We start from the raw sequence: 26941 nt of genomic DNA, 5'->3' as shown, positions 1-26941 counted from the left end.
GTGGGCTGCTTTGTCCTGGATGGTGTCAAGCTTCCTGAATGTTATTGGAGATGCACCCCTCTAGGCAAGTGGGGAGTATTCCATCACACTCCTGACTTATGTCTTGTAGATGATGGACAGGCTTTGGGAAGTCAGGAATGGAATTGTTCTCTGCAGTATTTCTAGCCTCTGACCTGCTCTTGTAGCCACTGTGATTATATAACAAATCCAGTTGAGTTTCTGATCAATGGTAATCCCCAGGATATTGATAGTGGGTGATTCAAGTGATGGGATGTTCTGACAATCGACAATGGTTTCATGGTCATCAGTATATTCTTAAATAGAGATTTTTAAAAATTGAAATCAAATTCCATCATCTGCCATGGCAGAATTAAAAGTCTAGAGTTAATACCACTAGACCATCGCCTCCCCATATCAGGCAATGGCAGTGGCCTGACCGCAAAATCCATTTTTTAAAATTCAACTCATAAAAAATGAGAAAGAAGGAACCTTCATTTTGATGTGCTTTCTCCCATAGCCTGTTGGTGCTTTAAAAATAGATTTCTGGTTGTCCCTCCACTTTCACCCACTGTCCTAAACTGTGATAGTTCTCTGCTCCCAACTGGAGCCTGATAGCTGGGTTCAGAAACCTGGAATGAAAATCCTGTCCATAGTTTTCTGTTTTACAAGTTGAACCCACTGAATTGATCACCTCCCAGTTAATTCACAGCAAAGCCCATTTCCCATTAACACAAACGGGTTCCACCTTTGAGAGGATTGGATAGGGTGACAGAAGGTAGAGGTTAATAATTAGAGGTGATTACATTTTTGCTGACATCTCACATTTCTGCAACAGGCTCAAATGATGCGAGGTGTAGTATTTAAACTTCCAAGGTTTGATTATGAGACTCTAAGAACTGATTGTGCTTGATTGGTTAAGCTTAGGTATTGACTCAGAAATAAGTCAACAGACACCACAGAAGCTACAACTGAGATAAGCACAGTGTAGATGTTTGGCGATCTTTGATGCAGAGATGTTTTAAAACATTGTAATTAAAACCTGTCACATACAGAAACTAGAATGATCGCTGCACAGTTCTGAGGTAACATGTCTGCAACACAGGGATATTCCAGGGTCAGTTTCTGTTGTGTTATTCCTTGGAGAAGGGCATGTTCATGGTGCCATCACTACATCATGGCATTTGCCCTTATGTTGTACAACTCTTAGTCTCAATCCTACTGAGTCCTCTTGCAGCACAACATTTGGGGACCGTACTACAGTTGATCCAGTTTGCTCAGTTTGAGCAAGACAAGCAAGTGACTGTGATTGTAGCGTACATTCAGATATACCAGAAGCTGAAATGAAAGTTCATGCATTGCTTCAATACTGTGTGACCCATGTCTCATCCTCATGTTATGAGAGTTAACCTAAATAATAATGTGACAGTTGCAGTTTATCAGATAATTCTATACTGTCATGTCAGTTTGTGTGGTGGAGAGAGGAAGCACTTCAGCAATACCCTGGAGGCCTCAGTGCGGCATTCCCACTGACACCTGGGAATCACTGGCCCAAGACTGTCCAAAGTGGAGGAGGGTATCCAGGAAGGTGTCCTGCATTTGCCATCGGGAAAAAGTGGAAGCAGGGTGAAAGCATTGAAAGGAGCGCACTACCACATCAATGCCTCAGCCACCCACTTCCCATGAACACCTTCCACCTCAAGTGTAACAGTGCCTGCAGGAGTCACATCGGTCTGTATAGCTACCTACAGACTCACCCTGAGAGTAGAAGAGAGTCATTCACATCTGCAAGGCACCACCAATGATGATGATTTAGGAAGCCTCCGAAAAAGAAACCCTCTTCACCACTTTCCTGAGATAAGTGATTTAAACCAAAGAAAAATTTGCTATTATATTGTCGCTTATGAGTTCAGGATGACCCACGTGACTGAAAGCAAATTAAGCCCTTTTGAAGTGTGGCCACTGTTGCAATAAGAGTCCATTTTTGCACAGCAAGCTTCCACAGGTAACAAAGGAAAATAAATGAGAAGATTGTCAGTTTTAGGAGATGGCTGAAGGATTACTGTTGTCCACGGCCCCAGGAGAATACCTCTGCTCTTCTTTTAAATCATGAGACCAGCCGAGAGACAGATCCTTGGTTTAAAAACTCATTCAAAGGTTAGCACACACAACAGTGCAACATCATCACAGTGCTGTAGTGCAGTGAGACTTGAGCATATATTTTTCAAACCCAGAAGTAAGAATGCTCCTTATTGAGCAATGACTGAGAATTCCAGGTTGCTGACAATGAAACTGTCAAATGCAGCAATTTCAGTTCTTTTGAAAGCACACACTCAGCAATGGAAAGAGGCTGAATAGGAAGGGGCTATTTTCCCTGGAACGTCAGAGGCTGAAGGGGGAATGTACAGAGATTTGTAAAATCATGAGGGGCATAGACAGGGTAACTGATCTTTTTCAGAGGGTTGGGGAGTCCGAAATGAGAGGGCATAGGTTTAAGGTGCGAGGGGAAAGATTTAAAAGGGACCTATGGGCCACCTTTTTCATGCAGTGGATGGTGCATGTACAAAATGAGCTGCCAGAGGACGTGGTGGAGGCCAGTACAATTACAGCATTTAAAAGGCATTTGGATGGGTTATATAAAGGGTTTAGAGGGCTATGGGCCAAATGCTGGCAAATGGAAATATCTTAAGTTAGGATATCTGGTCTGCATGAACAAGTTGGATAGAAGGATCTGTTTCCGTGCTATACATCTCTATGACAATGACTCTATAGTAGCCAATTTAAATGCATGTCACTTTAAAAAAAATTAAATAGACTTTTGACCTAATGTAACAATATACTTCAGATGTTAATCCTGTTAATCATAAGACTTAAAGAGAAATGGAGTCAATTGTTTCTAGAATGTGTATTCTGACCTTGGGAAACATCAAAGCATTTATAAGTACTAAATCTACAATAATGTGCCAGCAATTATGCTGTAATTGATAGCATATTTGCCTATTTCTGTACTGAAATATTGTAAACTCAGAGACATGTCTAGTCACATAGATTTCCACACTGGCAGAATTCACCGTTCATCCCACAGTACAGAGTTTGTGCACTGGGAGATGTGCAATTACAACTGAATGTGTTTTAAATCTGGCTCTGTGTATTTGTTCCTAAAACTCACACTATTATTCTCCTTAAAGTCGATGCTCTCCCCTCATGCCCCTACTTGGTTGGAAGTGCACTATTAATTGAAAGCAGTACCTGTTTCTACCATCGATAATGTTGTATTGGGTCCTGCCAAAGTTAAATGGGTCAAATGTCACATTGTATGACACAAAATAACTTATTTTATTATTTTTGAATCTTTTAATTTTTTATTAAATTGTTTTAAAACAGAGTTGATCAAAGCTACTCATCTTACACTCATCAGGACAATTTACAAGAACACCAAGTCAAGGGGAAACCACCATTTAATCTGTGTAAGAATAGAATGCTGATATATCAAGTGGACTCTGATCGGTAAAGGCATTGCCTTGGAGAATGCAGGCACCAATTTTGATTGACAATTTGATCAGGATTTGTTTAAATTTTAGATCATGCAGGTTGACTCTGATTGGCCAATGCATTGCCCTGGGAAATGAACCAGCCAATGACTGCCACCTAGTTTGTTGAGTTGAAACAAGCCCAGTGTCAGCATATGTTCTTCTTGTCTGCTAAATCAGGGTTCTGTGTACTAACTTATGTAGCTTCCTCTACTTGCAAATACACCACCCTGTGAGTTCAACTGCCAATTCTAAATAAGTTGCCAGTATAATTGTTCACATATTCACCAGCAAATGTTGTACACTTCACTCTCCCTGAATTGAAGCAATGACGAAAAACAAAGAGCACTCTGACACTCATTCCTCAAACATTCATACCTCTGAAAACACACATGCCTTTGCTCACACTCATACCAACTCATGCATTCACTCACACCCATGTTTCCTCATACCATCCATGCCAAGCAATGCATCCCACCTGCTCTCTTTGATTCTCATGCTTTCCATGCCAATTGCTGCACCTTTACTCAAACTTATACTACTGTATAGGCACTATGCCATCTTCATGCCTACTCGTGCCAACATACATCCTCCACCCATCACCGTTTGCCTTGACACTATGCATATTCAGTATCCACCACTGGCAGATCTCCGAACTCATGCCACAATTAAATGCATTGCTAAGTGTCTACTCATTATTTCATTATTTAAAATAACAATTCAATTGATTTTGCTTTAAAAATCATTTCATTTAATGTATTTTATCACTATCATCAACCTGAGCTACAAATCTTCTCAAAAATCATTAATACCTTTTAATGTCATCATAAAACAAAATATTGTGATCATACCATTCAAAGAGCTTAACCTCACTTGGATTTGTCAAACAAATTGGAAAATGACTGGCATCCCATTGTGATAATGAAAGGTTGTGAAATTAATCATGTAGCAAAAGTCTATTGTGACAAACCTCAAGCTTAAATCAACAGGTAGAGTGAAAACATGCACTGATTTTTTTAACATTGCAACTCGTTTCAAATATCTAAAGGACAGGGATTCAACTACCTTCACACTTGCCAGTTCTCTTGACAGTTCCAAAGAGTTTATGCACATTTTATGCACAATCGTTGTTCTTTTCTCTCAAAAAGCACCTTAACTCTCCCAAAGGTCCAAAAGCTACCTCGCCTCTCTAAAAATATATCTTATCTTTCCAAAATCGATGCTCTACTTCTCTAAAAACGTTTGGTAAATGCAGACCTTCTCCTACTCAGAGCAGAGTGTATAAGTCATGTTGTAGACATTTCACTACTGGAAATCAAATTTGACTGAAGCAGCTGCACATTAGACATACATTGCTTCCATGAATGTGCAAATTAGAACTCAGCCCCATGCCATCCCACTCTCCCCAGCAGTCCACAAGAACCATAGGAATCAATGGAAAATAAATCTGCAGAAGATGATTGGGTCTAATACATTTGCTTCAGTAATGTAAGTAGCAATATCCTAGGGCAGCGATGATTGCCTCCAATAACCATAACCTTTGTGCCAGGCATGATCTAACCAGTGGAGCTATGCCCCTGATTTCCCTAAACTCAAACTTTGCCAGGGATTGGTGATGCCAGACATGGCCAAATGATGCTATGGCGTCAAGGGCCATCAGTGGATCTTGCTAATTTAAAAAAATTCTCATAAGATTCAATTCACTTTCTTAATTAATTAACTAAATTACATGCTAAAAATGCAAGCTTAAACTTTTGGTTTTGACTTCTTATACTTTCAAGTGACATCATCGGTATGTTCCTGTCAGGGTGAAAGGAAAGGCTGGTAGGTATAGGGAATGCTGGATGACTAAATACATTGAGGTGAAAATGTGTTGCTGGAAAAGCACAGCAGGTCAGGCAGCATCAAAGGAGCAGGAGAATCAACGTTTCGGGCATAAGCCCTTCTTCAAGAATCGTAGAGGGAGGAAGAGAGCTTCTTCAAGGAAGGCATCCTTGCAAGAGGATTCGCAGTAGGTTAAAATCTTTGAGGAGAAAGTGAGGACTGCAGATGCTGGAGATCAGTGCTGAAAATGTGTTGCTGGAAAAGCGCAGCAGGTCAGGCAGCATCCAAGGAGCAGGAGAATCGACGTTTTGGGCATAAGCCCTTCTTCAGGAGCCCTTCTCCTGAAGAAGGGCTTATGCCTGAAACGTTGAATCTCCTGCTCCTTGGATGCTGCCTGACCTGCTGCGCTTTTCCAGCAACACATTTTCAGCTCTGATCTCTAGCATCTGCAGTCCTCACTTAAAGAAATTGAAGGTTTGATTAAGAAAAAGAAGAAAGCCAATGTTAGATATAGACAGGATATATCAGGTGAATCCTTAGAAGAGTTTTAAGGCAGTAGGAGTATACTTAAGTGGGAAATCAGGAGGGCAAAAAGGGGTCATGAGATAGCTCTGGCAAATAGGGTTATGGAGAATCCAGAGGGTTTTTACAAATGCATTAAGGACAAAAGGGTAACTAGGGAGAGAATAGGACCCCTCAAAGATCAGCAAGGCAGCCTTTGTATGGAGCTGCAGGAGATGGGGCAGATACTAAATGAGTATATTGCACCATTGTTTACTATGGGAAAGGAAATAGAAGATATAGAGTGTAGGGAAATAGATGGTGACATCTTGCCCAATTACAGAGGAGGAAGTGCTGGATGTCTTGAAACACATAAAAAATGGATAAATCCTCAGGACCTGATCAGGTGTACCCTAGAACTCTGTGGGAAGCTAGAGAAGTGATTGCTGGGCCTCTTGCTGAGATATTTGTATCATCAATAGTCACAGGTGAGGTGCTGGAAGACTGAGATTGGCTAACACGGTGCCACTGTTTAGCACAAGGTGATAAGGACAAGCCAGGGAACTATAGACCAGTGAGCCTAATTTCTGTGGTGGCTAAGTTGTTGGAGGGATTCCTGAGGGACAGGATGGACATGTATTTGGAAAGGCAAGAACTGATTAGGGATAGTCAACATGGCTTTGTGTGTGGGAAATCATGTCTCACAAATTTGACTGAGGTTTTTGAAGAAGTCACAAAGAGGGTTGATGAGGGCAGAGCGGTAGATGTGATCTATATGGGTTTCAGTAAGGCATTTGACAAGGTTCCCCATGGGAGACAGGTTAACAAGGTTAGATCTCATGGGGTACAGGGAGAACTAGCCATTTGGACACAGAACTGGCTCAAAGGTAGAAATTAGAGACTGGTGGTGGAGGGTTATTTTTCAGACTGGAGGCCTGTGACCAGTGGAGTGCCACAAGGATCAGTGCTGGGTCCACCACCATTTGTCATTTATATAAATGATTTGGATGTGACCATAAGACGTATAGTTAGCAAGTTTGCAGATGACACCAAAATTGGAGGTGTAGTGGACAGTGAAGAAGGTTACTTCAGATTACAACAGGATCGTGACCAGATGGGCCAATGGGCTGAGAAGTGGCAGGTAGAGTTTAATTTAGATAAATGCAAGGTGTTGCATTTTGGGAAAGCAAATCTTAGCAGGACTTATACACTTAATGGCAAGGTCTTCGCGAGTATTACTGAACAAAAACGTTGGAGTGCAGGTTCACAGCTCCTTAAAAGTAGAGTCGCAAGTAGAGAGGATAGTGAAGAAGGCGTTTGGTATGCTTTCCTTTATTGAGCAGAGTATTGAGTACAGGAGTTGGGAGGTCATGTTGCGGTTGTACAGGACATTGGTTCAGCCACTTTTGGAATATTGCGTGCAATTCTGGTCTCCTTCCTGTCGGAAAGATGTTGTGAAACTTGAAAGGGTTCAGAAAAGATTTACAAGGATGTTGCCAGGGTTGGAGGATTTGAGCAAGAGGGAAGAGGTTGAAAAGGGTGGGGCTGTTTCCCCTAGAACATCAAAGGCTGAGGGGTGACCTTAGAGAGGTTTATAAAAGCATGAGGAGCATGGATAGGATAAATAGACAAAGTCTCTTCCCTGAGGTGGGGGAGTTCAGAACTAGAAGGCGTAGGTTTAGGGTGAGAGGGGAAAGGTATAAAAGAGACCGAAGGGGCAATGTTTTCATGCAGAAGGCGTTACATGTATGGAATGAGCTGCCAGAGGATGTGGTGGAGGCTGGTACAATTGCAACATTTAAGAGGCATTTGGATGGCATATGAATAGGAAGGGTTTGGAGGGATATGGGCTGGGTGCTGGCAGGTGGGACTAGATTGGATTGGGATACTGGTCGGCAGAGACGAGTTGGACCGAAGGGTCTGTTTTCATGCTGTACATCTGTATGACTCACTGACTCTCCTGCTCTAAAACATTTATACATCAAGTGGAAGTAAACAGTAATCTTGTCAGAACTCAACTATTTGGCCATCAGGAGAAACAAAAACCATTCCAAAATAGCATATGGTGCACCACAATCCTTCATAGCCAACACATGCTCAGCCTTCATTTCACTTCTGCACAGGTCACAACTACATCACCAGGGCCAGCACAGCTTGACTAAAACATTTTGTAGACGATCATATGCTGCTCAATACAACCGTACAGTTGAACAGTATCCACATCAACCACAAGCAAAATCACTTTGAAATAAAAATGAGAAATGAAGCAGCTACACAAAGTGTTTTGAAAACACTTTACTTTGGTGATCCTAATGAGAAAGGTGTTAAATTGCAATTCTGGCACTAACACTGTTTTGGTCCCCTGGCTTTTCACTTCCTTCTGTTCACTACACAGTGAGATGTCCTTTTAGTTCTATGATTTATTCAAGTTCAAACTGTCAATTTGCTAAGTATGACCGTGTCTTAAGAATAATAGCCTAGTTTCTTTATCAAATATTTTGTATAAGATAAAGCTTACAGCTGGTGGCTCGGTGCAGGGAAACTGGCACATTAGCATGGTTTGTGAAGTGCTATTTCAGCCAGGAAGACAGATCTCATTGTTTGTCCTTGAAAGATATCACAAAGGACTGCATTAATGATATCTGGGTTCCAGCAGAGTAATTCCCTTTCCTAATTTGCCAGACAGATGGAATAAAATGGTTTCTACCTAGCTCTGGCATTTGTGCTTTTGCAGGCTGTTTTTGTTCTACCCTTCAATTGTGTCCTGTAAATGCAGGCCAGCTCTCATGATTGCACTGGAAGAGTGCATTCTGATTAACTTACAGCCACAGAGGGGCATGATGTTCAAACTGATGGGTGGCTGCACATAATCGGAACATTTAGATAATAGCATTACAACAAGTCTGTGCTCGTGTTCCTGAATATAATGTGACCCGGTTTAATTTATCATTTATACTCATGCAAAATTTTATACTATGGCCATCAATTGATAGAATATTAAAATAAGTAATTTATTACTGATGTTAATTGAACTAAAAGGCTTTCTATCCTGTAGATAACTATGCAATAAATATTCAATCTAAACAACACGTGACTACCATAAAATGTAAGTCAATGGGAATACAGTGCAGTGCATCATTAAACAGGCTGCTGATTAGGTAGAAGCTTTGTGTTACTGACATTGATCAATTCCATCCTTACCCACTCATAAATCAACAGAATTTTATTTCTGGCTTTGCAGATTCTTCTTGCTAATCCTACTTTCTAAACCTCCCACATTGGAAGAGAATGTGGACTGTCTCCTGCAAAGACTGTAGTCCTGTGGTGAGATTGCTTTTATATGTTTAATATATGTCGGTAGGGTGTGGTTATTGTTGCATCAAGATATGAAAAAACAGTATTTTTTTGTAGTCACCAATCAAATAATGTTTAGTCAATATTGCTTGTACTTTGCTTGTTGCAGTAAAAATCTTAAAACCTTACATTTTCTTGTATGGTTCCTTTACATTGGACACCAGGAATTTGAATGTATTTTTGAAAATTAGTAGTTCTTTGGGGACCATCACAAAATCAATATCAACCATCCACTCTACAGTTCCATCTGAAGTTTTTGATCTAAAATTATGTTGCTCAGAGAAGAAGCCACAGTTTTGAATGTAAGGAAATTGTTTCAATATTTTACATCTCTTCCTTTCATTAAATGTGACACTGAATATCAGCCTTTCACACTCTGTAACATATACGTTCTATTTCAATCCTAATTCAGAATTGTCTTCTGCAATAAAACTTTAGAGCTCATTGTTCCAAGTTTATCCCGAGTATTTAGATTCATGCACTCAAATGACTATTGGCATTTCAAGCATGAAAATCTCATATCACCTTTATATTGTAGAACTCCTAGTGGAATAGTACACCAATACAAAGGAGGTTGGCTTATCCAAGACAACAGAAAATCTAGTCAGGTGGAGTGTAAACCATTGGTTAACACAATCCTCTGTTTCATACAAAGTGATTTAAAGATTGCCTGTTACATAAACAGGGTCATACATACCCTATTCTGCAAGGTAGTTGGAACAATTTCCACAAAAACCTTTCATAATTATCATGCCATTGCTATTGCCCACAGGGAAGATCTAGACAGGCAGTTGCCCTGTCAGCTGCCATCTTCCTTTGTCAGCTACACCTTTGATGCTTTCTCACTTGCATTTGCACTGGAGGCATATTTTGCCATGTTATTTGAGGTGAGATGGATTTGATGCTGCAGAACATTTATAATGGCAACAAACCTCCTTCTGTTACATTTCTGTCAAAAATCACTGGCGTATTCCTGACAGATATGAGCCTCTGTTGGCATCAGTGTAATCAGTTCCTTCAATTTGTTTTCCAACCAGTTGATAATGATTGGTGTAGAAGAGTCATAAATGACCAACTTGAATCCATTCTAATTTGAGTATTCAAGCTTTTAATTTGCACGGTTACAAAAACAGACGAATTTTAACAAGAGTGCATTTGATTTGCCCCTTTCATCTAAAATAAACAGCATTTATCATTCAGCACATTATAAATAAATGATAAATCCATGGTAGCATTGAAAGAGACTGAACTCTTCATTACGGTAGTGATACCAAGGTTGAGGCTTGGAATGGCCCTTGATATTACAACACTCAGTGTTTCCCTAGAGTACAGTATAAGAAATATTTCTCAAGTACAACTTAACCCTTCATCTTAAAAAATATCACATTAAATGGGAAAATAAGAGGAAGTTGAACATAATACATCCAGCAATAAAGTGGGTGATAGTGTTGGCTGAGGAGAAAATAAATGGGAAAAGAGCAGAAGAGTATTCAGAAAGAATAACAGAAAGTGCAGGAGTGAGAGAGAGAGAGAGAGAGAGAGTCTAATTATGGAAAGTGTAATACAATTCAATTTGGATAATGACCTCAGTATCTTAGTAAGAAAACAGTGCTTTAGAATCCTAGGCTTATGAAGAAATTGACAACAGGTCCAAGAATGGATTGGTGCTTCGGAGAATAGAATTGCCTGCTGTGTGCTCAGATGGCATGGTATATGCATGTATACTTCAGGTAGGGAAAGAGAGATAAAGATGAGGACAAGTAGGGAAAAGAAAAAAGACAACAGGAAGCTTTTCTTCACATAGCAATTTGCACAACAAACTTTATTTTCAGATTAGAGATTGTGTCAAATACAGTGGGGACATTCAAAATTAGATTGCGTAGATCAATCGTGGAAAAGGGGTTGAATTATTATGGGGATAGAGTAGTTAAATCTTAGGTATTTTCTTTCATCTGGATCAGCACAATATGAACCATTTAAGTAGAATAGCCCACTTCTCTGATTTACTTTCTATGTATTTTGATGGCACACACAGCTGAATTGATTAATCCAATCTGAACAAATCTTCTTGACCTCGCCTGGGTTTGAAGAATTCATTTGATCATATTACCATTACAGAATAAGAAAATATGCAGTTTCTTGATCTTGCTAATAACAATGGAAGCTACCAAAATGACACTGTGATGTGAAAAGATTATCCACTACCTATGAGTTATCTACATACAGTGTAACTTTATGGCAAAAATTTTAGAAAGTATGATAGTTCTTGATATAACCTCTTGCACAATGTAGGATGCTGTAAGCTCAAAAGGGTGTTTGTGAGACCTGTAGCTCTGGCCAATTATTACTGGATGGTTTAGCCAGAAAGAACTTAGGAATATTACCAACTAAAGGACAAGTCTAATCATGAAACCCTGAACACAAAGGAAAAGGAACATAATCATGAACAAGATCCCAATGAGCCACAAAACATGGATCCCTTGAAAATCTCAATGAAAATGATTCTGATGCAGAAATATGTGATACGACCAATTTTATTTGTCAGAAATAACATCCAGCAAAGATTATTTTACATTAACAAACAGCATTCAAATTATTACTGAGAATAGAACTAATGAGCCATTTAGCTTGAAAGCTGTTGGAAAAACGCAGTCCAGAAGAGACTACCGCAGCCCTTCTGGTAAATACAAAAATTCACAAAATACCATTCAGCACCTCTTATGCTCATCAATAATTTCCTCTGCAAAATCTCCTACCCTCTTGAAGCTGCTGACATTACCTGCCCCATTAAGCCATTGTGTCCAATAATCAAATGGCAACCCGGAAACAACTTTGCTCGTGAAAAAACAAGTCACTCAAGAACAGTATTTAAGACACTAATAAGAAAGAAAAACTTACCAGTATTTTGGAAGTGTAAGCACTGTTGAGAGATATTGCATTAACAAGCATGTCCAGTGTTTTTGATGGAAGGGCATCAGGATCTGGGACTTCTTTATAATGGACGTCACCAACATATGCCTGCACAACAGTCATTCGATTTGTTGTCAAAGTGCCTGTTTTGTCAGAGCAGATTGCTGTAGCATTACCCATGGTCTCACAGGCATCCAAATGTCTCACTAGATTGTTATCCTTCATCATTTTCTAGTCAAAAGGAGGGACAATACAATAACAAGTAATTACAGATCAATATTCTGAAGAGATCTTTTATAACACAGAAATGCTAATGATTTTCAACACTGAATAATTTCAATTTATATATTTTGTTTCAGTTTGCTTCCTTTGATAAATCCCCTGAATCCTTGGCCAAGAGAATGAACAGGGATATCTCAAAAGCCTACATAAAACCACACTCTGTTGCTGAGAGAAAGTGAAGGCTAAAGCATAGCCTCGGAGAAATCTGTGACCTTCCCTTCATCCTCTTAGCTTGACATCTTGATTTCTCATTACTTTGGCTGATAACCTATGCAGAATAAATCATATCCTTTCTGATGGAATTCAGAGTATAAATATGGATCAAATCAGAGATTTGAATCAAACTCTTGCAATAGAAGGGTCCGTCAATTTTAACAGTGTTATGTGTTTTAATCATTTGATATTCTTCATATTCTTCTCAATGTGAAGTTAATACCCTCAAAACATATCACAAAGTTTGGGGACAAATTTATTTAACCTATCAGTGAGTGAGAAGAGTGACACTGCTTTAGGCACATGCACTTATTCTGGTGAGAAAATTTTCATATACACTCAACGATACAGATAAATGTGTACTTATTTGCCCAATGTTGACTGTCATTTTGTAATTAAGGAAACATAGCACTCTCAATAATCAAGTCTATTGTTCTTTTCTGGAACAATCACCAAGTGCAGAACCTACTTACCCGTTCAGCTTTACATTATCACAAGTCAAACCTTTCCAAATTTAGAACTTGATTTATTTAAAAAGTTTATAACATGCCTCAAATCGTTCTCAGGATCTTTGATTCAATCATGGCATTTATGTATCTCAATGTAGACAACATAAAGAAAGCCTCATGTGTGCATCCCGAAGCTAATCCAATCAAGGCTGTGTTAACACTACAAGTACTTCATTGATAATATAAATTATATAGTTGAAGCATAACACTTGGATAGGCTTTGTTTATTATTCATTCACTGCCTCAATGGGATCATTGACATCAGCTTGCTTCTTCTCCAGTTTACTTCAAGCATCCTTCAGTCTATATCTCAATCACTGGACTTACAAAATCTCTATTACGCAACTTGATGCCACCAGAAATGATTACATCTTTGAAAACATATTATGGAGGAAAGTAGTCTGTGAAGTTTACCTCTGAAATTTATAGTATAGTGTAAGTGAGCATTTCCATACCTTCACAGAATAGGCAAGTGAGATGGTGACTGCAAGTGGAAGACCCTCTGGGACAGCCACAACAAGTACAGTGACACCAATAATAAAGAATTTAACGAAGAATTGGATGTAGACCGGTGTGCATTCAGGCAGCCACTGTAGTTTTTGAATCACAAAAGTATCGATGGCAAAGTACAACACAAGAATAATAACCGTGATTGCCGACATCACCAACCCTAGAAAAATTCAATTAGAATATACTCAGTCATAAGTGTTATAGCAGCCATTTGCTTCATGTTTAACATTTCAGCTGAGAAGTTTAGATACACAATGTAGGAGATTTACCAAATAGTGAGAAGGACTGCAAATGACTTCAGGAAGACAGACAGGTTCACAGAATGTGCAGGCAGGTGGTAAATGCTATTAATGTAGGTAAGTGTGAGGTAATATATTCTGTGACAGTAAAAACAAGGCTTGGCAGTTATTCACTTTCTGTAAAGTTATTCACTTCATGTAAAGACCCTGAACAATGTGAGAACAGATGACTCATGGGTTAAATAAACAATTCCCCAAATTGTATCCGTTACTCCCGATGCGGTCTCCTCTACATTGGGGAGACTGGACGCCTCCTAGCAGAGCGCTTTAGGGAACATCTCCAGGACACCCGCACCAATCAACCACAATGCCCCGTGGCCCAACATTTCAACTCCCCCTCCCACTCTGCTGAGGACATGGAGGTCCTGGGCCTCCTTCACCGCCGTTTCCTCACCACCAGACGCCTGGAGGAAGAACGCCTCATCTTCCGCCTCGGAACACTTCAACCCCAGGGCATCAATGTGGACTTCAACAGTTTCCTCATTTCCCTTTCCCCCACCTCACCCTAGTTCCAAACTTCCAGCTCAGCACTGTCCTCATGACTTGTCCGGACTTGTCCTACCTGCCTATCTCCTTTTCCACCTATCCACTCCACCCTCTCCTCCCTGACCTATCCCCTTCATCCCCTCCCCCACTCACCCATTGTACTCTATGTTACTTTCTCCCCACCCCCACCCTCCTCTAGCTTATCTCTCCACGCTTCAGGCTCACTCCCTTTATTCCTGATGAAGGGCTTTGGCCCGAAACGTCGATTTCACTGCTCCTTGGATGCTGCCTGAACTGCTGTGCTCTTCCAGCACCACTGATCCAGAATTCCCCAAAGGTGTCAATACAATAATAACAAACCCAAGAGAAGTTTAGCTTTTATAAATGTTGGAGTACGGCACATGATGAATTTAAACAGAATATTGGTTAGGACACAAGTTAATGAAATGTATAATTTTGGCAGAGCAGAAACCTTGGACGTGTTGTGAAAATCCCGTTTACACTGTTTGTCAAGAAGTTGCTATTGAACTTCTGTCGAAGTTACAACTTGTAATCGGGGCATACCTATGGAAATGCTTAAATGCTATCGTCTTTGCTTCTGATTGAATTCAAATAGTTACATTTCAAATGCACCAAAGTAGATAACAGTCATTCACTGGTTTATTTCTGAAGGCAATGACCCACCAATGGGTATCAACCTGCTTTGTTTAAAATGTAAACAATGTTTGACGGGTGACAGTCAATCATTATTAACTATGTATTCTCCATGACAATGCCTCTACTGATCAAATTCCTTTTTCCAACGAAACATATAAATGTTGCTTTCCCTTTACTTTGGCATTATTGAGAATTGTCCTGATCATACAATCTCTACAGTGTGGAAGAAGGCATTCAGCCCATTGAGGCCACACTGACCCTCCAAAGAGCATCCCACCCAGACCAACCTCCCTACCATATCTCTGCACTCACCATGGCTAACCCAACTATCCTGCACATTTCCAGACATTATGGACAATTTAGTGCAACCAATATACCTAACCTGCACATCTTTGGACTATGGGAGAAAACTGAAGCACTGGAGAAAATACACGCAGACACGGGGAAAATATGTAAACTCCACACAGACAGTCACCCAAGGATGGGATTGAACCTGGGTCCTTGGTGATGTGAGGCAGCAGTGCTAACCACTGAGCCTATATTAGAGTGGTGCTGGAAAAGCACAGCAGGTCTGGCAGCATCCGAGGAGCAGGAAAACCGATGTTTCAAGCAAAAGCCCTTCATCAGGAATAGAGGCAGGGTGCCTGCAGAGTGGAGAGATAAATGAGAGGGGAGTGGGGGTGGGGAGAAAGTAGAATAGAATACAATAGGAGAAAGGGGGTGGGGATGGAGGTGATAGGTCAGAGAGGAGGGTGGGGGAAGGTAGCAAAGAGTACAATGGGTGAATGGGGATGGGGATGGAGGTGATAGGTCAGAGAGGAGGGTGGGGGAATGTAGCAAAGAGTATAATGGGTGAATGGGGGTGGGGATGGAGGTGATAGGTCAGCATGCTCCTGCCCCTCTGAACTCATCACCACCTACCTTGACACTGTCCTATCCCCCCTAGTTCAGGAACTCCCCACATATGTTCAAGACACCACCCATATCCTCCACCTCCTCCAAGACTTCCGTTTTTCGGCCCCCTAACACCTCATCTTCAACATGGATATCCAATCCCTCTACACCTCCATCCGCCATGACCAGGGCCTCCAAGCCCTCCATTTCTTCCTCTCCCGATGTCCCCAACAGTATCCTTCCACCGACACTCTTATTTGTTTGGCTGAACTGGTCCTCACCCTTAACAATTTCTCCTTCGAATCCTCCCACTTCCTCCGGACCAAAGGGGTAGCCATGGGCACACGTATGGGCCCCAGCTATGCCTGTCTCTTTGTTGGCTACGTAGAACAGTCCATCTTCAATAGTTACACTGGCATCACTCTCCACCTCTTCCTCCACTACATTGATGACTGCATTGGTGCCACCTCATGCTCCCGCGAGGAGGTTGAGCAATTCATCAACTTCACCAACACATTCCACCCTGACCTTAAATTTACCTGGACCATCTCTGACATCTCCCTCCCCTTCCTGGACCTCTCCATCTCTATTAATGATGACTGACTTGACACTGCCATTTTTTACAAGCCCACTGATTCCCACAGCTACCTGGATTACACCTCTTCCCACCCTACCTCCTGCAAAAATGCCATCCCCTATTCCCAATTCCTCTGCCTCCACCGTATCTGCTCCCAGGAGGACCAGTTCCACCACAGAACACACCAGATGGCCTCCTTCTTTAGAGACCGCAATTTCCCTTCCCATGTAGTGGAAGATACCCTCCAACATATCTCGTCCACATCCCGTGCCCCCGCCCCACCATCCGTAACAAGGACAGAACCCCCCTGGGTTCCATCCTTCCAACCTTCGCATAAACCACATCATCAGTCGACATTTCCACCACCTCCAAACAGACCCCACCACCAGGGATATATTTTCCTCCCCATCCCTTTCCATGTTCCGCAAAGACTGTTCCCTCCGTCACTACCTGGTCAGGTCCATTCCCCCCAACTACCCACCCTCCCTTTCTGGCACCCTCCCCTGCTACCGCAGGAATTGCAAAACCTGTGCCCACACCTCCTCCATCCAAGGCCCCAAAGGAGCCTTCCACATCCATCAAAGTTTTACCTGCACATCCACTAATATCATTTATTGTATCCATTGCTCCCAATGCGGTCTCCTCTACATTGGGGAGACTGGACGCCTCCTAGCAGATCGCTTTAGGGAACATCTCTGGGACACCTGCACCAATCAACCCCCCGCTCTGTGGCCCAACATTTCAATTCCCCCTCTCACTCTGCTGAGGACATGCAGATCCTGGGCCTCCTCCACCACCGCTCCCTCACCACCCGACGCCTGGAGGAAGAACGCCTCATCTTCTGCCTCGGAACACTTCAACCCGAGGGCATCAATGTGGACTTCAACAGTTTCCTCATTTCCCCTTCCCCCACCTCACACCAGCACCAACCTTCCAGCTCAGCACCATCACCATGACCTGTCCTACCTGCCTATCTTCTTTTCCAACTATCCACTCCACCCTCCTCTCTGACCTATCACCTCCATCCCCACCCCCATTCACCTATTGTACTCTATGCTACTTTCTCCCCACCCCACCCCCCTCTCATTTATCTCTCCACTCTGCAAGCACCCTGCCTCTACTCCTGATGAAGGGCTTTTGCTCAAAACATTGATTTTCGTGCTCCTCGGAATCTGCCTAACCTGCTGTGCTTTTCCAGCACCACTCTCATCTAGACTCTGGTTTCCAGCATCTGCAGTCCTTGTTTTTACCTAACCACTGAGGCACCATGCCATCCCTGATGAACGCAAGACAAACAGTTTTGAAAAAAAATGTTCCTTTTGTCTTAGAACTACTCACATTTTAGACTAACACACGACAAATTATTTGAGGTGTGGTTTTAAGAGTTCATATGAAGTTGGATGATATGATTGCTAATGGTTCATATATGATTGTAAGCATTTTTATAAAATTATCACTCTCACAATGTAGCTTCGCAAAAATTTGAACACAGCACTTCATACAGCCTATATGATTGTGCCAGCAGCAGGGTGAATTTACTTAGTACTTAACACAGTTTTTGTGATCTATTTTAAACTGCAAATGCTGGCAATAATCAGCAGATCTGAGAATGTTTGTGGAGCTGGCAACAAAGTGAGTATTTCCAATTGAGGGTACTACCATTAATGGTTTAGCAGAATGCTTACCCATTTGAAGTGTCAATTCTGTCTCTTGATGCACAGATGCTACCAGATTTCTGATGACATCTAGCATTTTATGTTTTGCTTCAAATTTATAGCATCTGCAGCATTTTGACTTTAATTTAGAAATGTTGATTTGACAAAGCCTGAAGATTCTCTGAAGAATCACATTAGCAGCGACTGAAGCCTGATCACAACATGTTTGTGTTCACAATTATTAGTTCACTGAATAAGCAACCAGCTCACCTGCTTTCCCTATCTGCACTGCCAGTTTGGTCAGTTTGCCCTGCAGGACGGACTTTTCTTTCTTTGGTGCACCTCCCTTCCTCTTCTCCTTGTCGTCTCCATCACCGCCTTCTGCACTCTTGAGAGGTTGCATTTCCATGGCAGCTGCGCCATCTTGTTTCTTGGCTAATGCAAACAAATTAAAGAAAGCCAGTCAAAAATACCTTGAACACAAGGATCTAGTATGTTTTCATAATCACTTGCTGTAAATGTACAAAAACTTCCATCGTTGATTTATTTTTCATGCAAAACACAATTTTTCTCCAGCAGTTACTTTTGGAAATATAACTGCGGACTCGTGCAGAGCTACAACACACCTTACAGTGCAATATTTGCTCAACTAATGAGGTAAAAACATTAATAATTAGATGACTGATCTACGGAGTTACTGGCAAAACAGCAAATCCAGCTGACAGAGGCCTGGTCTGCTTTGAGGAATGAATGAGTCTTCTTAGCAAGCTGCAAGTGAGCTTCAACCATTGATTAGGTGTCCATTCAGGAGATAAGGTCCTCAGTTGGGACAAGTGATGGGCTGAAAGGGAAAGTGGTGGCAGTAGGCCACTCAATTGTTCTGGCCCCGAGTAAAACAACAATTTGAATCCTGGCTTTACAATAATGATCTTAAACTTCCGGTAGTGATTGTAATGAGGTCAATTCATAGAATATGAGTTCCCTGATTGGAACTGTTTATCCTCTCCAATCAGGGAGCCCAGGCTGACAGATATAAACAGGAGCGTCAACTGTGAGCTGGCTCTGAGGAAGTCAGACCAATGTCAAGTAAATATGTAGTGTCAAATACATGTGTAAATACAAGGTGACTTGGTGATGGCCTCTGTGGGGTTATTTCACTTAAAATTTTGGGTTCTTCTTTTTAATCTCTGTGCAGTATAGGTGCCATCCAATAAACTATTAAGACTGACTCAGGATCCTATATATGTCATTTCCTCTGACTTCCATAGATTAATGAGGCCACCTAAACTGGTTGGGCAGCTTCTGTTATCCTACAGAAGTGGGCAGGAGAAACGGAGTGGTACCCGAGCAGAGCAATAAGTTGTCTATATCTATTGCTGCAACCTTTTACTTTTATTTCCTTTCTGATTTCCTTCATCAGTGCTTAAAAGGAAAAGGCATGCTGCTATCAAATCTGGAGTTGTATCCTAAATTAAACTGGTGGTTTACTTCTATTTTACAGGGCACTGTTAACACCTTAAACATGTAGAAAATAGCAACCAATTATTCTATGCAGTCTCGCACTTAACATGCTCATTTAAGTCACATTGCTAACTAAAGCAAAGACTTTACCAAACAGCATGAGTTTACAGTGCACTTAATATCCAACACCATTTGGCACAGTTTTTGCAACAAGCTTTGGCCTTCAGCTATATTCAACAAAAGCCCAGGTGAAGCCTTTCTTACATAAATATATAGATTTTTTTTCTTGCAAAACGTATTTACAGATTTCTGTCTTTCTTCCCTCTTGCACTTGCACCCTCTTCCCAAGGGGACAGGTAAAGAGCCTACGTTGGTCCTTTGTTTATTGTATGAGTCATGAGTAAGAGGAAGCAGGAGGAGGGCGGGGGTTGACTCACTCTTCTTATTTCTAATCTCTCTCTCTCTCTCTGTCTGTGGGATGCACTTGACCTCCACTCTGCATTTCATTCTGACAAGATCAGCAACCATCATTTGCAAAGTAGCCGACAGATATAAACACATTTCATTATGAAACCCAGGGCAGTTAAGATTCATTGACAATTAGCATTCTTAGATTTGATTTTTATACTCTCCTTTCACATGTTTTAAATCACTATTCTAATATTGACAATATTGATAATTGCAAATCATTAAAGGATGATTAAGCAAGTGCCGTGCTGTTTGTTAACATTACTGTATCATATAGCGTTCCTCCTTCATTAATTAAGCAAACAGCATTGTTCCATACTAACACACAATGCTAAAAATGCTTCAAAGCAAAACGCTTGATTAGTTTTAAGAAAATTTTAAAAATATTACAACATTAAAACATCTGTCAAGACAGGAAGGCTAGACACAAATTAAATAATAGGCAGTAGAACGAGAAAGCATTTTAGAATTTTAAATAGCTAGAAGATCCTCTACATAGTCATCAGAGATGTGTGAAACTGCATTACCATATTTATTTTCAACATCGATGAAAAAGACTCCTGTATGAAAAGAATCGGAAGGAGTTAGTAAATGCTCGGTCAGCACTTCAGAAAACTAGGGAAAAGGAACATCTTAATTGAAATGGCATCAATGTCGGTATAAAACAGTGAAAGAATGATTGACTGTCGAGAAGATTGGTTACCTTTATTCTGGCTGTTCTCCATATTCCCATCCTGCATTTTGCCTATGATGAGAGAAGTACAACAAACAGAACAGAAACAAACAGTGAACAGTCACAACAGAGACAAGACAGAGTTACATTGCAGACAAAAACAAAACAAAACTGATGGACACAATAGACAAATTTTAAACAATTAAACCAAAAATCTACAATTGATTGACGAGCAGGCAACTTAGCTACACATTGATTCACAAGTTCAAAGATCATATTTGCAAAAATATCAATCAGCTTTTTCTCAGGAGTGATTGGTTACAATATACCATAAAGTTGATATAATGAAAACATAGTTCAAGTGTTTAATTACCATTTCATGCACACAGGTGAAAAGGTTCATTACTTATTAAAGAAAGGTGGTTGTCAGTAAATAGAACTACTCTATATCTACAAATAAAGTGATAATGTTGAGATTGGATGGTATAGATACTGAAACAAATATTTGGACTGTTATTCTGACATTTTGTGAAGAAGAATTGTTGAATAAAATGAAAATTGGTGATCATCATTCGGAAAGGAAATTATATTTTTTCTTGTGCAGAGTATATTCTTGTTAGCCAGTTTCATTCATTCAGTTTTACTTTAGTCTTATTTTATCTGATGTAATTTGAAAACTTCACCCATCAGAGTCACATGCTCCAACAACTTAACTCCGGTATCTTCATAATCTGTTCAGAACCATCCTGGAAATGACTGAGAATAAATCACTTCTTCCTAATTTTAAAAATTTGGTCAGTTGTAAATAATCTCAAGGTTAACTGCAGTTATTGCTGTCAGGAAGATGCAGTTATTTTCATCTATATTACTAAAATGAACTTCAAATGTTTTGACCTCAATTTCATTACTGGGTGGAAAAGCAATTCTAAGCTTGAATTGAACCTGTGTCTACAAGAGCCGCCATTCCTTTGTCGGGTATTTTAAACCAACTGCATTCGTTACATCCTTGTTTCATTTTCCAAGATGTAGTCCATTTCTATAACCTCCACGAAACAATACCATTTTGCACTAACCTGGTATCTAATACAAATTATAGGAAATATGTTTCAAGAACTACTAATTAAAATACTAATGTAGAGTGTATGAAAAGGCATTTTATTATAATTATGTATGTGGTGTCAATGCCTGTGTTTGCAGGGAAACACATCAAAGGAGAATATATTGCTGGCCTGGTGGCAAATTGTCATTTTTCTTCTTTGCATGATCGCCCTCTTATTAGAAAGCAATTAAATTTTTTTTAAAAGCTCATTGATTGTATCAATTGCATTGATACAAAAAGCAAAGTGAGGACTTAAAAACGGCACTGAGCTGATAACAGTTGGGTGAACAAACAGTCAACAGGAAATCATGCACGTCCCTTGTATGAAATGCTCAGCTTATGCTACCTTCAGTAGCAGGTATCAAGAGTGTAATTTTAATTTAGTCTCACATCTGTCATTTGCATTTCATTGAATTACCTAAACCCAGTATACAACATTCAATGTATGTTCTGAAAATGAATTCTGCAGGCAAGTAGTTATGATCAATGGCTTTTTAGTTTTCTACATGAACGTGGGAATAATGTGCAACATGGTTATGTACCGTTCCTGACACACATCCGTAATGCACTAATGACGTCAATGCTGAGTCACTGTCCTCCTACTCTATCATTAAAATGCTTGCACTTCTTAATGTCCATGTATGCACCGATGTACATCAGATTTCAAATACACTCAGACATGTACAACTCAATAGATCTATGTCATAATGAATACTAAGAACTACTCATCCTGTTACTATAACTGGAGATTATATTTCCTTCCAAAAAAACTCTGAAATTTCAGTTATATAAAGAAAATCATTTGAAGTAAGTCTGCTTCATTTTATAAAGGAAACTGTGTTATTTGTGAAACTTTTAATAATCTGAACAGTAACGGTGCAGATCTCAACATTATCTCAGCTGATACATCACACTATCAGATAAAAGAAACGCATGAAACAGAAATATCATGTAAGATGCATGCACTCTACAAGACAAACATGCTACACAACAGAAATCTAACCCAACAATAAACAAGCTTAAATAAAACTGTCAGATGTTTTACAATGATGGATTTTACACGTTAGATCTAAATTTTTAGATGGATTCAAAATATCTGGAATAAAACAAAGCACTCAGACAAATTGTGTGCACAGTCATGTGTGGTTAGTGTTATGACTGGACAGTCTCTATAAAAATAAAGTTTCAGATTAGCATTATTGTCATGCACATCCACAATAAACCCACAGAAACAGTCTCCCATAATTTCTCAGTTTTCAGTTAAACAACCCTCCCATTTGTTTTGTTGTAAATAGGATAGCTTTCATTTCAGAGGATCTGGATTGAAGTTAATGGAGTTAAACAAAATGGAACAGTCAAATAAATCAGTCAATGGAGATCCTGTTGGAAGCAAATGTATTGACAGTACAACGCAGCAGCCATGAGATCCAGGATCTATCGACCCTCCTGTAAAAAACCTTGTTGAAAATACTTCATCACTTTAGTAGCGCATAGAATTCCACGTTGCCCCAAGTGAAGCTAAATCAATGTCATTGTGCTACATCATAAAATGTTGATGGAAAAACATATTACAATAAAACATTGTTGATGAAACCACAGAACCAGGTTACCCAATCAATCGATCTACTTCAGAGGAGAAGCAAGAACCATGAGTGTACAAAGATGTCTCTAGTGCATTATCTTATGCTTTGAAAGAAGAGCTTTGAATAAGTGAATGACTTTAATAACTATACTGGCATGTGATCTGATTATGTATATCTCTTTTGGGAAAGGGGCTGAGTATAGTTAATTATTAACTTCATGGGAGTCTATTAACAAATAGGTAACTTCATTAAAGACACAGAAGTAGAGAGGCAATGGCTAATAAATAAGGAATGATTGCATGCATTTCAACAATTATACATTCCTTATCAGTGAAAGAACACAACAGGAAAAGTGACCATACCATTGCTAGCAAATTAATCTATTTTATTACAGTTTTTGTTATTTTGTTATTTTTGGTATAATATTTGATGCAAAGGTGAGTCATATAGATTTTTGAGGAAAGAAATAACAAGCATGCAACCTGGAAGCAGTTTAAATTCAGCAAAAGAAGGACAAAAATTTAATTAAGAGATAAATAGAGTATGAGAGTAAAATTGCAAGCAACTTAATAATGGACTATAAGAGCTTCTGTAAATATTTTTAAAAATCAGTAAACACAAATACAGTACCCCTTAAAGGCTGAAATGGGAAAACTAGGAAATGGCAAGGTAATTATCCAACTAGTTTATTTCTGCCTTCAAAGACAAAGAAAAAAATAATTTCGCAGAATTGAATGAGATTAGTATCAGTGACAAAACAGAGTTGAAGAAATGAATGTTACTGACAGCAACTAAATCCCCAGGAGTTGATCATTGGCATCTCAGAGTGGTAAAAGAGGGTGGCCATGGAGATAGTACATGAGTTAGTTATCATCTTCCAAAATCCTTCTGGAAAAGTCCTGTCAGTTTGGCGAGGAGTAATTGTAACCCAGTTATTTAAAAATGAAGGGAAGGAGGAAATGGGCAGTTATAGACCAGTTAGCCTAACATCAGCAGGAGGAAAAATGCTGAGTCTTTTAAAAAGGATGTGCTAATGGGACATTTGGAAAATATTGAAGGAATTATACAAAGTCAGCGTGGATTTATAAAAGGGAAATCATGTTTGACAACCCTATTTAATTTTATTTTGAGGGCATAACATGTAGAATAGATGACGGAGAGCAAGTGAATGTGATGCACTTGGATTTTCAGAAAGCTTTTGATAAAGTTCCACATAAAACATTAGTGAGCAAAACCAAAGCACAAGGGATTAGTGTTCGCACACCAGCATAGATTGAGAACTGGTTAGTAGACAGGAAACAAAGAGTAGGAATAGATTGATTTTTTTTGTGTAAGAGGCACTGACAAGTGGAATACTGCAGGGATCTGTGCTCGGGATACAGATATTCAACATATACATCAACGATTAGGATGAGGGTATCGAATGTAATAGTTTCAACCCAATACAAAACTAATTAGGATTGTGATTGGTGAGGAAGATGTAAGGAGCCTTCAAAGTGATTCAGATAAGCTAAATGTGTGTGCAAATGCATGCCAAAGCAACATAATATCTGTAAATGTGAAGCTGTCCACTTTGGCAGGAAAAACAATGGCACAGTATTATTTAAGTGAAAACAGGAAATGTTGATGTACAAAGAGATATAGATGTCCTTGGACCCAGGTCTAGGAAGGCAAGTGTACAGGTGCAGTAAGCAGTTAGGAAGAACAATCATATGTGGTCTTTCATTGCAAGAGGATCTGAGTGCCAGAGCAAGGTCCTAGTGCAGGGCATTGGTGAGATCTCAACTAGATGATTATGTGCAGTTTTGGTTTTCTTACCCAGGGAAAGGTATACTTGTCAAAGAGGGAGTGCAGAGAAAGCTCACTAGACTGATTCTGAGGATAAATGGTGTATCGTGTGAGGGAAGATTAGGTTGGCTTGGCTGTATTCACTGGAATTTAAAATAAGATATGATCTCAGTGAAATATCTACAATTCTGGCAGGACTGAACAGATTAGATGGAGAAATGATGCTTCCTTGGCCAGGGGCCTACAACAAGGGATCACAGTCTACTGTTGCATTTTAGGCCATTCAGACTGAGATGAAAAGAAATGTTTCCATACTGAGTGTGGCAAACTTATTGAAATCTCTAACACTGAAGGCTATGTTGGCCAAGTTACTGAACACATTTAACAAAATTATAGGTAGATCTCTAGATGCTAAAGGAGTTGAGGGGTATGGGGAGACAGCAGAAGTATTTTGTTGAGTACAGGATCAGCCATGATAGTGTTAGTCAGTAAGATCAGTGAAGATGGTAAAAGAGGGAAAGATGCGGCATTGTTAGAAACAAGAGAGAGGTCACATTGTTGGGAGCTTTCTATTGGCCTCCAAAATGTTCCAGAGATGTAGAGGAAAGGATTGCAAAGATGATTCTGGATAGGTGTGATAGCAACAGGGTAATTGCTTTGGGAGACTTTAACTTTCCAAATATTGACTGGAAATGCTATAGTTTGAGTACTTAGATGGTTAAGTTTTTGTCCAATGTGTGCAGGAGGGTTTCCTGACACAGTATGTAGATAGGCCAATAAGAAGTGAGGCTACATTGGATTTGGCACTGGGTAATGAACCAGGCCAGGTGTTAGATTTGGAGGTAGGTGAGCACTTTGGTGATAGTGACCACAATTCAGTTTCATTTATTTTAGGGATGGAGTGGAAGAGGAAGAGTTACAGCTTGGGGGAAAGCAATTAGGCAAGATTTAGGATGCATAGGGTGGGGAAGGAGACAGCAGGGGATGGGCACAATTGAAATGTGGAGCTTGTTCAAGGAACAGCTACTGCCTGTCCTTGATAAGTATATACCTGTCAGGCAGGGAGGAAGTGGTCGAGCAAGGGAACCGTGATATACTGTAGAAGTTGAATCTTTTGTCAAGAGGAAGAAGGAAGCTTATCTAAAGATGAGACGTGAAGGCTCAGCTGGGGCATTTGAGAATTACGAGTTAGTCAGGAATGACCTTGAGAGAGCTACAAAGAGCTAGGAGGGGACATAAGAAGTCTTTGGCAGGAAGAAACAAAGAAAACTCTCAAGCTTTCTATAGGAATGTCAGGAATTGGAAGGAGGTGAATGTTGTTTCTCTTTTCAAGAAGGGGAATGGGGAAATCCCTGGCAATTACAGACCAATCAATCTTACTTCGGTGGTCAGCAAGGTTTTGGAAAGAATTCTGAGGGATCGGATCTATGACTATTTGGCAAAGCATAGCGTGATTAAAGGCAGTCAGCATGGCTTTGTGAGGGGCAGGTAACATCTCACAAATCTTATTGAGTTCTTCGAGGAGGTCGACGAAGGTCAAGCAGTGGATGTGGTGTATATGGACTTCAGCAAGGAATTTTATAAGATTCCCCAGAGTAGGCTCATTCATAAAGTCAGAAAGTATAGAATACAGGGTGATTTGGCTATCTGGATTCAGAATTGGTTGGCTGA

General features: G+C 40.1%; 1 protein-coding gene across 2 annotated transcripts in view; it reads right to left on the bottom strand.

Annotated features, from left to right (window-relative positions):
* The window catches only part of atp2b2 (ATPase plasma membrane Ca2+ transporting 2), a 388757-nt gene that overhangs the window by 170711 nt on the left and 191105 nt on the right, over positions 1–26941 (bottom strand). For both annotated transcript variants that reach the window (XM_060835139.1, XM_060835141.1), the window contains exons 8-11: positions 20831–20872; positions 18469–18633; positions 13576–13790; positions 12105–12347 (exon numbers count right to left, since the gene is read on the bottom strand). In XM_060835139.1, the coding sequence (XP_060691122.1) occupies positions 12105–12347; positions 13576–13790; positions 18469–18633; positions 20831–20872 (665 nt within the window). The remainder of the gene's footprint in view (positions 1–12104; positions 12348–13575; positions 13791–18468; positions 18634–20830; positions 20873–26941) is intronic.

The sequence above is a fragment of the Hemiscyllium ocellatum genome, chromosome 14 (genome assembly GCF_020745735.1).
Source record: "Hemiscyllium ocellatum isolate sHemOce1 chromosome 14, sHemOce1.pat.X.cur, whole genome shotgun sequence".
Taxonomy (NCBI): Eukaryota; Metazoa; Chordata; class Chondrichthyes; order Orectolobiformes; family Hemiscylliidae; genus Hemiscyllium; species Hemiscyllium ocellatum.
Note: the sequence above shows the minus strand (reverse complement) of the source record. Positions and strands in the feature narration are given on the sequence as shown.